General features: G+C 41.6%; 1 protein-coding gene across 8 annotated transcripts in view; it reads right to left on the bottom strand.

Annotated features, from left to right (window-relative positions):
- kiaa1109 (KIAA1109 ortholog) overlaps window positions 1-13,911 on the bottom strand; it is a 487,987-nt gene that overhangs the window by 393,597 nt on the left and 80,479 nt on the right. For all 8 annotated transcript variants that reach the window (XM_080193511.1, XM_080193510.1, XM_080193515.1 and 5 more), the window contains exons 9-10: window positions 7,929-8,122; window positions 6,460-6,539 (exon numbers count right to left, since the gene is read on the bottom strand). In XM_080193511.1, coding sequence (XP_080049637.1) covers window positions 6,460-6,539; window positions 7,929-8,122 — 274 coding nt within the window. The remainder of the gene's footprint in view (window positions 1-6,459; window positions 6,540-7,928; window positions 8,123-13,911) is intronic.

Below are 13,911 nucleotides of genomic sequence, written 5' to 3'. Positions count from 1 at the left end.
AAGGAGTGTCTCAGATAGGGGAAAAGGAAGGGAGACAGGATGCAATCCCAAAATCAAGTCCCAGGTAAAAGGACAAAGAGGACAGTAACAGATCACAGTTAAATTCAGGTAAGAGAGGAGCAGATTAACAGGTTCCAAGTCGCAGAGAGGTCTGCAGGGAACAGAGTTGAAGCAAACAGGGCTGCTGGGGCGTAGAGATCCATTTAGGGCAGCAACATTCTGTTTAACCCAGTCTAAGATCTGAAGTTTTGCCTGTACTTTGATGTTTGGGTATGTACTTAGAAATCCAGGGAAATTGAATCTCAGAAGACGGGACTGAAACCCTTTTGAGATGGGGCACAATTGATGCCATTGAGTCTGGCAATCGGAGAGAGCTCAGGCATAGCCCTGAAGATTTAAGAAGGCAGCAGAAGGTTGGTGACATCATTTTGCAGGCTGTTGGAACAAAGGTTCCTTTGTCGCAATAGTCTTCTACTTGATAGGCCAAAGGACTGAAATTATGCATGCAAGTTGATATTTGTGCACGTCATCATTGAAGCCATCTGAGTTGGAATGACCTTTGGAGAGAATTCTAAAGTGAGGTTTTTAAGAGGTCAAGATGTTGGTCTGTGAAATCTTGTGGCCTTATTCCAATAGCAAATGTTCTGAATCTCATTGTCTGCTTTGGTCCCTAACCAGATCTCGCCAACAACTTGTGGATACGGTGAAGGATCATGACATTGTTCCTTCATGCTCACTGGGTTAAAATCCTGAAACTCTTTTCCTAACAGCACAAAGTGTTCCTACTACACATGGACAGTGGCAATTCAAGGAGGTGTCACACCGCCACCTTCTCAAGGGCAACGGGAGGGAGGAGGCAATAAGAACATAAGAAGAACATAAGAACATAAGAAATAGGAGCAGGAGTAGGCCATCTAGCCCTTCGAGCCTGCCCCGCCATTCAATAAGATCATGGCTGATCTGTCGTGGCTCAGTTCCACTTTCCCGCCCTCTCCCCATAACCCTTAATCCCCTCTCTTATCAAGAACCCATCAACCCGCTTCTTAAAAATATTTAGCGAGGCAGCCTCCACCACTTCAACGGGCAGAGAATTCCAGAGATTCACCACCCTTTGAGTGAAGAAGTTCCTCCTCAACTCCGTTCTAAACCGCCTCCCCTTTATCTTGAGGCTGTGCCCCCTAGTCCTACTGTCTTTTTTGAGCGGGAAGAGTCTCTCCACCTCTATCCTATCCATCCCATTCATCATCTTATACGTCTCAATGAGATCTCCCCTCATTCTTCTAAACTCTAACGAGTACAAGCCTAGTTTATTCAGCCTCTCCTCATAGCTCAACCCCCTCAACTCCGGTATCAGCCTAGTAAACCTCCTCTGCACTCCCTCCAGGGCCAAAATATCCTTGCGCAGGTGCGGCGCCCAAAACTGCACACAGTACTCCAGCTGCGGCCTCACCAATGCCCTATACAGCTGCAGCAAGACCTCCCTACTTTTATATTCAATCCCCCTCGCTATGAAGGCCAGCATCCCATTCGCCTTCCTGACCACCTGCTGCACCTGCAAGCTGGGTTTTTGCGACTCATGCACAAGGACCCCGAGGTCCCTCTGCACCGTCGCCTGCTGCAGTTTTTCGCCACGTAAGTAATAGTCCTTCCTACCATTCTTCCTACCAAAGTGGACCACCTCACACTTGCCAACATTAAATTCCATTTGCCATTTCCTGGCCCATTCGCCCAGCCTATCTAGATCCTTCTGCAGACTCTCCACACCCTCCGCACAATTTGCCTTTCCCCCAATCTTGGTGTCATCAGCAAATTTCGACACCCTGCACTCGGTTCCCTCCTCCAGATCATCTATATAAATGGTAAATAGCTGAGGCCCCAGCACCGACCCCTGGGGCACCCCACTAGTCACCAACCGCCAATCCGAATAGCACCCATTGACCCCCACTCTCTGCCTCCTATTTGACAACCAATCCTCTATCCACGCTAACACCCTACCCCCAACTCCATGTCCCCTGACCTTCTGCAATAACCTCTTGTGAGGTACCTTGTCAAACGCCTTCTGAAAATCCAGAAAGACCACATCCACCGGCTCTCCTCTATCCACTGCCCTAGACACATCCTCATAGAACTCCAGTAAATTTGTCAGACACGACTTCCCTTTAATGAAACCGTGTTGCGTCTGCCCTATCAAGCAATTCCCTTCAAGATGCCTCGCAATTTCCTCCTTAATGACGGATTCCAACATTTTACCTACCACAGACGTTAAACTAACCGGCCTATAATTCCCCGCCTTTTGCCTGGCACCCTTCTTAAACAACGGCGTAACATTAGCCGTTTTCCAATCTTCCGGCACTTCCCCGGAATCCAGCGACGTCTGGAAAATAACCACCAAGGCATCCACTATAACCTCCGCCATTTCTTTCAGAACCCTGTTGGTCTATTCACGATGTCCACTTCCCATGAGCAAATAATTTTTAAAAAATCATCCATGTTTCATAAGAACATAAGAAATAGGAGCAGGAGTAGGCCATCTAGCCCTTCGAGCCTGCCCCGCCATTCAATAAGATCATGGCTGATCTGTCGTGGCTCAGTTCCACTTTCCCGCCCTCTCCCCATAACCCTTAATCCCCTCTCTTATCAAAAACCCATCAACCCGCGTCTTAAAAATATTTAGCGAGGCAGCCTCCACCACTTCAACGGGCAGAGAATTCCAGAGATTCACCACCCTTTCAGTGAAGAAGTTCCTCCTCAACTCCGTTCTAAACCGCCCCCCCCCACTTTATCTTGAGGCTGTGCCCCCTAGTCCTACTGTCTTTTTTGAGCGGGAACAGTCTCTCCATCTCTATCCTATCCATCCCATTCATCATCTTATACGTCTCAATGAGATCTCCCCTCATTCTTCTAAACTCTAACGAGTACAAGCCTAGTTTATTCAGCCTCTCCTCACATCACATAACAAGGTGTCATGAATACAGATCTTATAAACCATCAGCTTGATCCCAAGTTCAGCTTGATGTTATTCCACGCTTTGTGATAACAGCTGCTTTTCCCATGAGTACATTAAGTTCTGTACCAAGGGATAAGATGACCATAGACCATTCATGAATATGAAGTTCAGAAAGGTTCTTACGTTGGGGCAGCATGGTGGCACAGTGGTTAGCACAGCTGTCTCACAGCGCCAGGGACCCAGGTTCAATTCCGGCCTCGGGTCACTCGGGTGTGTGTGGAGTTTGCACATTCTCCCCATGTCTTTGTGGGTTTCCTCCAGGTGCTCCGGTTTTCTCCCACAATCCAAAGATGTGCGGCTTAAGTTGACTGATCGTGCTAAATTGACCCCAATGTCAGGGGATTAACAGGGTTAATATGTGCGGTTACTGGGATCGGGCATGAGTGAGATTGTGGTTATAGAGATTCTATGACTTAAATGAGAAAGGGACTGTTATCGGACGACAAATTTTATGAAATTGGGTACACAATATGGAAGCAGACTAAAGTTGCACTCACAGCCTCCCCACTAAAGATCACAAGGGAACAGACACAGACTAGCAGGCAAGGACATGCTTTTAAAATGCAAATGAGAGCTAGCACACAAAGGGAACCGGACAGGATGGCACCTACAGGAACTAAATTAAAAGTACATCCCCATCCGACCAAATCAGCACCTCTGATCTAATCAAGCAACCCTCTATGGAGACGCCTAAAGATTAGCATAACTAAGGAAGCATCCCTGGCCCCACAAACTTCCTCAAAATAGTCAAACACGCATTGTTCAAACCCCAGAGATTCTACACCATTAATAAACCCATCAGACAGAAACTATTAACACACTTAAAAACATCGTTACAATACTTGAAGACATTTGAAACAGGATGGTCAGAGTCGAACACTATAAACAAAACATTAGCATTTGAATTGTACAATGTATCGAAGTTCAGGTATAACTGTAACCCATTGCAGCGGGTCTTTAGATTGACAAAGAAGTTGATAAAGGGTAGGAGAAACTATGAAGCTGGGCTAGCGCTTAATATAAAAAAGGATAGCAAGAGTTTTTATAAATATATAAAAAGGAAGAGGCTGGCTAGGGTGAACGTTGGTCCCTTAGAGGATGAGAAGGGGGACTTAGTGGTAGGGGATGGGGATATGGCTGAGGTCTTGAATAACTTTTTTGTTTCAGTCTTCACGGAGGAGGACGTGAATAATTTGCCAGATGTTAGAGATGGAAAGGTGGTAGGACTGGAGGGTCTCGATGACATTACTGTTACTAGAGAGGTGGTGCTCGACAGACTGGAGGGGCTGATTGTGGACAAGTCCCCAGGACCGGATGGAATGCACCCAGGGTCCTGAAAGAAATGGCAGAGGTGATAGTGGATGCCTTGGTGGTTATTTTCCAGTCGTCGCTGGATTCCAGGGAAGTGCCGGAAGATTGGAAAACGGCTAATGTTACGCCATTGTTTAAGAAGGGTGCCAGGCAAAAGGCGGGGAATTACAGGCCTGTTAGTTTAACGTCTGTTGTAGGTAAAATGTTAGAATCCGTCATCATGGAGGAAATAGCGAGGCATCTTGAGGGGAACTGCTTGATAGAGCAGACGCAGCACGGTTTCGTTAAAGGGAAGTCGTGTCTGACAAATTTACTGGAGTTCTATGAGGATGTGTCTAGGGTGGTGGATAGAGGAGAGCCGGTGGATGTGGTCTTTCTTGATTTTCAGAAGGGTTTGACAAGGTACCTCACAAGAGGTTATTGAAGAAGGTAAGGGGGCATGGAATTGGGGGTAGGGTGTTAGCGTGGATAGAGGACTGGTTGTCAAATAGGAGGCAGAGAGTGGGGGTCAATGGGTGCTATTCGGATTGGCGGATGGTGACTAATGGAGTGCCCCAGGGGTCGGTGCTGGGGCCTCAGCTATTTACCATTTATATAGATGATCTGGAGGAGGGAACCGAGTGTAGGGTGTCGAAATTTGCTGATGACACCAAAATTGGTGGAGAGGCAAATTGTGCGGAGGGTGGGGAGAGTCTACAGAAGGATCTAGATAGGCTGCGCGAATGGGCCAGGAAATGGCAAATGGAATTCAATGTTGGCAAGTGCGAGGTGGTCCACTTTGGTAGGAATAATGGTAGGAAGGATTACTACTTACGTGGAGAAAAACTGCAGCAGGCGACGGTGCAGAGGGACCTCGGGGTCCTTGTGCATGAGTCGCAAAAACCCAGCTTGCAGGTGCAGCAGGTGGTCAGGAAGGCGAATGGGATGCTGGCCTTCATAGCGAGGGGGATTGAATATAAAAGTAGGGAGGTCTTACTGCGGCTGTATAGGGCATTGGTGAGGCTGCAGCTGGAGTACTGTGTGCAGTTTTGGGCGCCGTACTTACGCAAGGATATTTTGGCCTTGGAGGGAGTGCAGAGGAGGTTTACTAGGCTGATGCCGGAGTTGAGGGGGTTGAGCTATGAGGAGAGGCTGAATAAATTAGGCTTGTACTCGTTAGAGTTTAGAAGAATGAGGGGAGATCTCATTGAGACGTATAAGATGATGAATGGGATGGATAGGATAGAGGTGGAGAGACTCTTCCCGCTCAGAAAGGATAGCAGGACTAGGGGGCACAGCCTCAAGATAAGGGGGGGGGGGGCGGTTTAGAACAGAGTTGAGAAGGAACTTCTTCACTCAAAAGGGTGGTGAATCTCTGGAATTCTCTGCCCGTTGAAGTGGTGGAGGCTACCTCGCTAAATATTTTTAAGACGCGGGTTGATGGGTTTTTGATAAGAGAGGGGATTAAGGGTTATGGGGAGAGGGCGGGAATGTGGAACTGAGCCATGACAGATCAGCCATGATCTTATTGAATGGCGGGGCAGGCTCGAAGGGCCAGTTGGCCTACTCCTGCTCCTATTTCTTATGTTCTTACGTTCTTTTAGAGTGCTTTCGGGACAGTTCGGTTTGTATGTTCTGACTGCACCTCCGTCAACGTAAAGAAAAATAAAGCTATGCCGCTGTTGAACCTGACCCTAAGTCCGTAGTGGCTATGTTCGCCCACTTGCGCTAACAGGGACTACTATTGATTTATATTCTTTATAGTGCAATTATATTCAAGGGTTTTACTATGTAGATTCAAATTTACTTTTAATCTGACAAAGTTTTATAATTAATAAGAAAAATAGCAAGAGAGAAATTATTCACATATGGAGTTTGCTGAAATAAATAGTTGGGTTTAGTAAGTAAATAATAATAGAAGCTTTCTAATCTGTATAATTCAAAAATTCATTTAGAAAAGATGTAGTAGCTTCAATAGCACCAAGTACGTGTTTAAAAAAAACTTATACAATAAGAATATCTGCACAGATACATAGTAGAGACTCTTCAGAATTCATATCACAGTGTGATTCAGAAAAGTGATCGACAAGAGCCTTCAACTGAAATCCCTAAGGGGAAAAAACAAGCTCAAAGCATAATACAAGGGATATATACACACAGACCTGGTTCATCCATGTAGTAATAGATATCAACATCATTTGATTGCATTACGACAAAACCCTCTCCCATCAAACGAGGTGGTCTAGAATGGAGGAAAATAAAACAAATTGGATGAATGACATTGCTATTGTAGGACAAATGCTTTGAACTGCAATATGCAATTCTAAATATTTTGCACTGTAATTGCTAAATACATTATTTATCCTTGTAATTGGTAATTACTTTTCTTACTTGACATTTTCTATTTAGTGCAGCTGAAATGAAACTGTCACTTTGATCGTTTGACTGTTCCTTATTGTTTATTTCTCATGTTTTGATTCTACTGCAACCTTCAAACTTTTCTCACTCCACACCATTTACAAATAACTTTGTTCTCTTTACTGTCCTATCATGCTGCTAATCCAATAATTGGTGCAGCTATCAATGTTACTCATCTAATGCCTCTACAATCTTAACTGATGCTCCAAAAACACATGGTCTTCATTACCTCTTGTTACAGGGGTGGGAGGAATCAATGGAAAACTGAGAGGAAATTTATCTTCATATTACCATATCTGAAGTTCAGAATGAATGTATGGATTTACTTTAAAGCGCCACATGAAATTAATGAGGATATTACCATAGATTTGAAGGGAAGGTAATTAAGCATGAGGGAGAAAGGAATGGAAGGGAATCCAAATAATCTTGGCTGATGTGGGACATAAACATCAGCATGGATCAGGTGTGGAGTCAAATGACCTAATTCTGCGCTCTTTGTGCTACCTAAATTGATATAATGTTTCATTTATAGTAGTGAGAATATCAACCCAAAATTCCATATCCATTAATTCAGCAGCAACAAGATTCTTAATTAGCTATTAGATTATAGAACTCTTCAGATTTCTAGGACACATGTTCCTCTCAAGGTGAAAAACTGAACATCTTATTGTAATTGGCACAAAATTTTATGTACATTGCCAGATTAAATATAGGAATAAAATTTCGATTTTAGTAATTAATCTTGCACAATTTAGAATCGGACCTGTGTTGTAGAGTTGTGCCTCCTTTATATTAAATTATTTTCCACTGATATTATGAGTCAGAATTCTTAGCCTCAACACACTACTCCATTATTACCATTGAAGCAGAAATCACTCCCTATGAGGGGGCAGTTCACGGCACACAAAAATCTACCCCTAATTTTTACATCAAACAAGATAAAATAAGGCAGGATCAATCCAATTGGCAAATTAATTCTGTATGTCTAATAAAATAAAAAATTCAGAGGGCTATACATTCATTAACTTATTCTGACTTGCCCTTGGCAATGCTATATTGTTCTCAAATATATTCATTATCTGAATATTTTGAGAACTGTAAAATTGAATAAAAACTCAAGTCTTTTACAATTAAATATTAATAATGCAAGGAGTACTAGCTCTATAATTCATTTTATTTAATATCTTAATTCTATAGAACAAATTCTTCATACTCATCATTTTGCAGGGAAACGTGTCTTGGACTAGGAACCAGCATGACTCTAACGTTTTCCAATTTTCCCTTCACAATGTGCATAAACTGGTCAAGATGGCTAGAAGGTGGTTTTGTAGTATACGTCAGGAAAGCATCATCAAAATTTATGCAGAGCGTCTGAGGCAAAAAGCGGTTTCCAAATGCCAAACGGCCCTAGTAGCAAAATATTACATTAGTACAGCTGAACAAACAAGGTGTGACCTGTAATGTTTTCACAGTGCTTTCCGCACTGCACTAAAATACAAACATGCAAGATAATTAGCAAGCAAGAGGACCAATTTGTCAAACTCTGTTTCTCAACAAACACAATAAGTTTAATGTTTTTGCCGAACACAATATAGTATATATGGAAGAAACACAGAGGCAATAGGGTTAAAAAGGAAATGCGTGTTTTATGCGTGTTTGTATTTGGCAAGGCTTCTCCTCTCTACATTGTACGAAGGATATGAAGGTTTGAGAGAAAATGCAGGAGAAATTTACAAGAATGGTTTCAAGGATGAGACACTTCAGTTACATGAATCGATTGGTGAAGATGGGTTGCTCGCCTTCAAGAAGGCAGAGGAAATTTGACAAGAGTTTTTACAAAATCATGGGTCTGGGCAGAGTAAATGGAGAGAAGCTGGTCCCATTGGCAGAAGAGTTGAAAACTATAAGACACAAATTTAACGCAATTGGAAAGAAAACCAAAAACGATGAGGAAAAACTGTCAACTCAATAAAAATGAAGTTGATCAAACACAACCTTTCCTTATTAAATCCAGATTGGTTCCCCTTTATTAGTCATGATGTGGAGATACCAGCGTTGGACTGGGGTAAAAACAGTAAGAAGTCTCCCAACACCAGGTTAAAGTCCAACAGGTTTTTGCTACCAAATAAACCTGTTGGACTTTAACCTGGTGTTGAGACTTCTTACTGTGTTTCCCCTTTATTAGTCCATGCTTGTCCAAATAGATATAAATTGTTTCCATGTATACTATTCCTAAAAGTTCCCCACCACCAACATTAACCTGGCTGGCTTGTAAGGTTTATTCTTCTCCCCTTTTATGACAAGGGTATAACATGCCCAATTTGCCAATCCTCTGACTCCATCCCTATATCTAAAGAAGATTGGTAGTTGTGGCCAGAACTTCTGCAACTCCTATCCTTACTTCCCTCAGCAACTTGAATAAATAGCTTTTTTATAGACAAATCATAATCCTTACAATGCAGGATGCCATTTGGCCCATTGAGCCTGCATCAATGATTTCACACTGTCCCAATCCCCATAACGCCACATATTTACCCTAAGGGTCAATTTAGCAATGCCAAGCAGTCTAACCCACACATCTTTAGAATTCTGAATTTTTTAAAAATTAAGACTTCAAGCTATAGTGAAGTTGATACTGATAAACTGAGTTACCCTTCTCTTTAAATGCCTTCTAAAGCATGACAAAACAATAGGTAATCATTAGTGTGCACTTTAAAACGTGAAGACCAGCACATTCGTGATTTATTTCCTTTATAAAATGTTTATTATAATAAAGTATCAGATCAATATTCTACAAAAGAATTATCAACTTAAGATTTACAACTAAACAGAATGAACTACTGATATAATTGTAAATTTGTTGCAGCTGTTTTTCAGAAATAGTTCAACCAAATTTTAATATTTGGACACAAATATTCTTGATAAGGACATGCTAAACTGGGATAGGGCAGGGGGCTAGCTAAGATGCTCTTTTGAAGAGTCGGTGCAGACTTGATGGCCCAAATGGCCTCCTTTTGTAGTGTAGGGATTTTATGGATTGTTTATCACATTCATTAGAGTCATACAACCCAGAAACAGGCTCTTCAGCCCAACAGGTCTCTACTGACCATTAAATGCACATGGTAAGAAAATATCTAATAAAACTAATAGTTTTATAACGATGGACATTTGAAAAAACACAATTAGAAATGTACTTTCTCTTTTATCTTTTCTAAAATTCACTATTCAGAAAAGCCAAAAATAACTACACACAAAAACCTCTAATTCATTGAACTGACAATAAAGCCTAGAAAAGAAATCAAAATTCTTTTAATAAACTATACCATGTACCAAACTTTAAATTTTTCTCATCCATAGGAGCTATTGGCTTCTCTCAAAGAGAGAAATATTTGAACTTACACTGAAATCAGTTATTTATATAGGCTATCTGAACTTAGTTACAAAAATCTAGCCAGTTTCGTTACATTTATAGGAGTATTGTGTGCAAATATTGTCTGTTAGACAGTTCAAGAGTAAATAAAACATGAATGGAGTAAACCAAGTATGAGTCACAAGCAATCATAGAAGGAGTACATTCAGAGTAAGATGATAATTAAGGAAAGGATAGCATGTATCAAGGATGTGGCAGAAGTAGGCAGGATTCTTAATGAGTACTTTGTCTTGGTATTCACAAGCAGACTGATGATGCAGACATCCTAGATAATGAGTATGACATATTTAATACAGTAAGCATATTGAGAGAAACACTGGAGGGACTGATATCCTTAAAAAATGGAAGCACGAGTAAGCCATTCGGGCCCGAAAGGTGGATAAATCACAAAGGCTGAATGAACGTGCACTAAGCTATGAAAGGAGGCAGAAGGGAATCAGCATATGCACCGAGGATCATTTTCCAAACCTCACTAGATATGGGCAAGATACCAGAGGAAACATATTATACAATTTTTTAAAAAGGGTGCGAGGGATAGGCCAAATAATTATAGGCCGGTCAGACCAAATTTGGTCTGGCCAAATTATCAGAATCAATTCTGAGACCCAGGATAAGTTGTCACTTGGCAAGGCACAGATTAATCAGGGAAAGTCATATCTTATTAACTTAATTGATTTTTTTGAGAAAGTAATAAAGAGAATTGATAATTGTAGTGCAGCAGATGTGACTGACATGAATTTTATTAATGCATTTGACAAGGTCCCAAATGGCAGGCTGGTTAGGAAAGTAGAAGTCCATGGTAGAGAGTTGGATCCAAAACTGGCTCAATGACAGCAACAATGGGTCATGATCGACAGATGTAAGTGGCTTCTAGTGACATCTGTGACAATGCTTTGCCTTTAAAAATGCATTTTAATCATGTTTCTCTGGAGGTTTTTCAAGCAGGTCCTATCTAATGTGCTTATGTGCATACATAAGGACGGCTTCAACCAGGATCTTGGGTTCATGTTACACTACCTGTAACCCCCACGATTTGCCCGGACTTGCAAAATCTCACTAACTGTTCTGTCTGGAGTCAATACACATCTCTTTAACCTGTGCTTAACACTTTCTCCAATCACACTGTCTGTACCTTTGAGACTTGATTACCTGTAAAAACTAGCATTTCAACCATTATTTTGTAAATTGAGTTTGCGACTTTATGTACCCTGTTAGGAGCAGCAAGCGCTCCAAAAGCTAGTGGCTTTTGCTACCAAATAAACCTGTTGGATTTTAACATGGTGTTGTGAGACTTCTTACTATGTTTACCCCAGTACAACGCTTCTACATCTTGACATATCTCACAGTGATCAGTGTTGAGCTCCCTGCTGTTCACAGTATAATGATCTGTGCTTGGTTGTGTGGGTGGAAAAGTGGCGAATGGCATTCAATCCAGAGAAGTGTAAGGTAATACATTTGGGGAGGGTGAACAAAGTAAGGGAAGACACAATAAACGGGAGGATATAGAGAGAGAAAGACATTGGAATGCATGTCCATAGGTTCCTAAAGGTGGCAAGACAGTTAGATGAAGTGGTAAAGAAAGCATATGAAATGCTTCTCTTTACTGCATGAGGGATAGAATACAAAAGAATAGGTGTAACATTGAACCAGTATAAAATGTTGGTTAGGTCTAGCCACTCAGCTACAGATCTCATTGTAGCATTGGTTTAAACATGGACAAAAGAGCTGAACACCAGAGAGTGACTGCCCTTGACAGCAAGGCATATTTGACCAAGCTGACTATGTGGGGCACCAAGCAGCCCAAGCAAAATTGGATTTAATGGAACTTGGAGAAAATTCTCTGCTCGTTAAGGTCATACCTAACAGAAAGGAAGATGGTTACGTTTGTTGAAGGTCTATCATCTCAGTTAGAATCATAAATCCCTACCATGCAAAGGAGGCCATTCGGCCCATTGAACCTACAGCCCCCATCCCCGTAACCCCACGTATTTACTCTTTTAATCCCTCTAACCTACACATCTTGGGACACTAAGGGGCAAGGGGCAATTTAGCATGGCCAATTAACCTAACCTGCACATTTTTGGACTGTGGGAGGAAATCCGAACACCCAGAAGAAACCCACACAGACACGGAGAATGTGCAAACTCCGCCTATCAATTTCAGCTGCTTCACTAATGATCATCCTTCCATCATAGCATGATGGCACAATGGTGTGAAAGGAATTTTAGATCAGTGAGTTAGATTCACAGACAGATGTAGTCTTTATTGTGACAGAACAGCTAGAGGAGAGTTAAATGGTTCTATCTAAAGAGTTAATGTTAACAGTTTGCTCATATGCAAATGCAATAACAGAACTGAAACAAAATAAATATGATTTTAAAGTATATGTTGAAGTATTAAACTTATTTTTAATGTCTTTTAGCGTATGTTTGTTCATATCAATCAAAAATGCAAATGCTGCAAAATATAATGACAAAATCAGTAATTCAGCACTGGGAGTCCATTAGTCAGCAGAATAAGCATTAGAAGTTTCAAGTCTCCAGACAAATATTGTCAAATTACAGAAGCATCCATTGTCCAGGCATAAGAAAGTGTCTTTCTAAGGGACCAAGGAGATGCAATGTCTCTGTATCTTGGCAATGTGCCTACAGGAAAGGTTTAGCTATAGAAGCATCCTTAACTACGCAGCAACCAGGAAGTGGGCTTAGCCAAGTGGGAAGGTGTCCGGAATTTAACGGACAAATGAAATATCAGTACATTGAGTGGCATATTGCGATTGACTGAGACAATTTGTCTTGTATTGGACTGACATGTTAACATTAAATGAAACTGAATCAAAGCTAATGAGGGGATATATCTTAGTTAACGAAGAGTATAATTATTCTGTAATTTGGCCGAGTGCCTCAGATGTTTGGAGTGGTCTCGTAGCACTGAGCCTGGACTATTTGACTTTCTGAAGAAACATATTATCTGTCTCGTATGATTTGTGTTTAAAATAAATTTTGTTTCTGTCTTTTGAACAGAGACTTTGCCTTTTGCGAGTTTTTTCAAATAGAATCTAAGTTTTTAGAACTCAGCCACCATTTTAAAAGAAAATCCACACTATAGTGGTTAGCAGTGCTGCCTCACAGTGCCAGGACCTAGGTTCAACTCTGGCCTTGGGTGACTGTGTGAAGTTTGCAAATTTCCTCTGGATGCTCTGATTTTCCCCCACACTTCAAAGATGTGTAGGTTAGGTGGATTGCTCATGATTGCTCTCCAACACCTGGAGGAAACCCACACAGACACAAGCAGGATGTACAAACTCCACACAAATATTGAGGCCCAGATCCCTGGCACTGTGAGGCAGCACTACTCACCACTGTGCCACTTTGTTGCCCTAGGTTGCCCCTTGTGTTCCAAGAAATGTAAGTTAGGTGGATTAGAATGATAGAGTTCATGAATTAGCCATAAATGTGTGGCATTACAGGGTTAGGACAGGGTAAAAGGACCTGGGTAAGGTATCTTGTCAGAATTGGTGCACTCTTGATGGGCCAAATGGCCTCCTTCTGCATCATAGGGATTCTATGATAATGTCAGAAGTTCACTGTTGATTGCAAAACGTTCAGTACTATCCATGACTCCTCAGGTACTGAAGTAATCTACGTTCAAATGCGACAATATCCAAGTTTGGATTGACAAATGGTGAGTTATACACAAGTGTCAGGCAATGAACATCTCCAACAAAAGAGAATCTAACTATTGCTCCTTGACATTTAAATGACAT

The sequence above is a fragment of the Carcharhinus amblyrhynchos genome, chromosome 1, assembly GCF_965287045.1.
Source record: "Carcharhinus amblyrhynchos chromosome 1, sCarAmb.v2.hapA, whole genome shotgun sequence".
In the NCBI taxonomy this organism is placed as follows: Eukaryota; Metazoa; Chordata; class Chondrichthyes; order Carcharhiniformes; family Carcharhinidae; genus Carcharhinus; species Carcharhinus amblyrhynchos.
The sequence above is the reverse complement of the archived record's forward strand: the minus strand, read 5'-3'. Positions and strand labels throughout refer to the sequence as shown.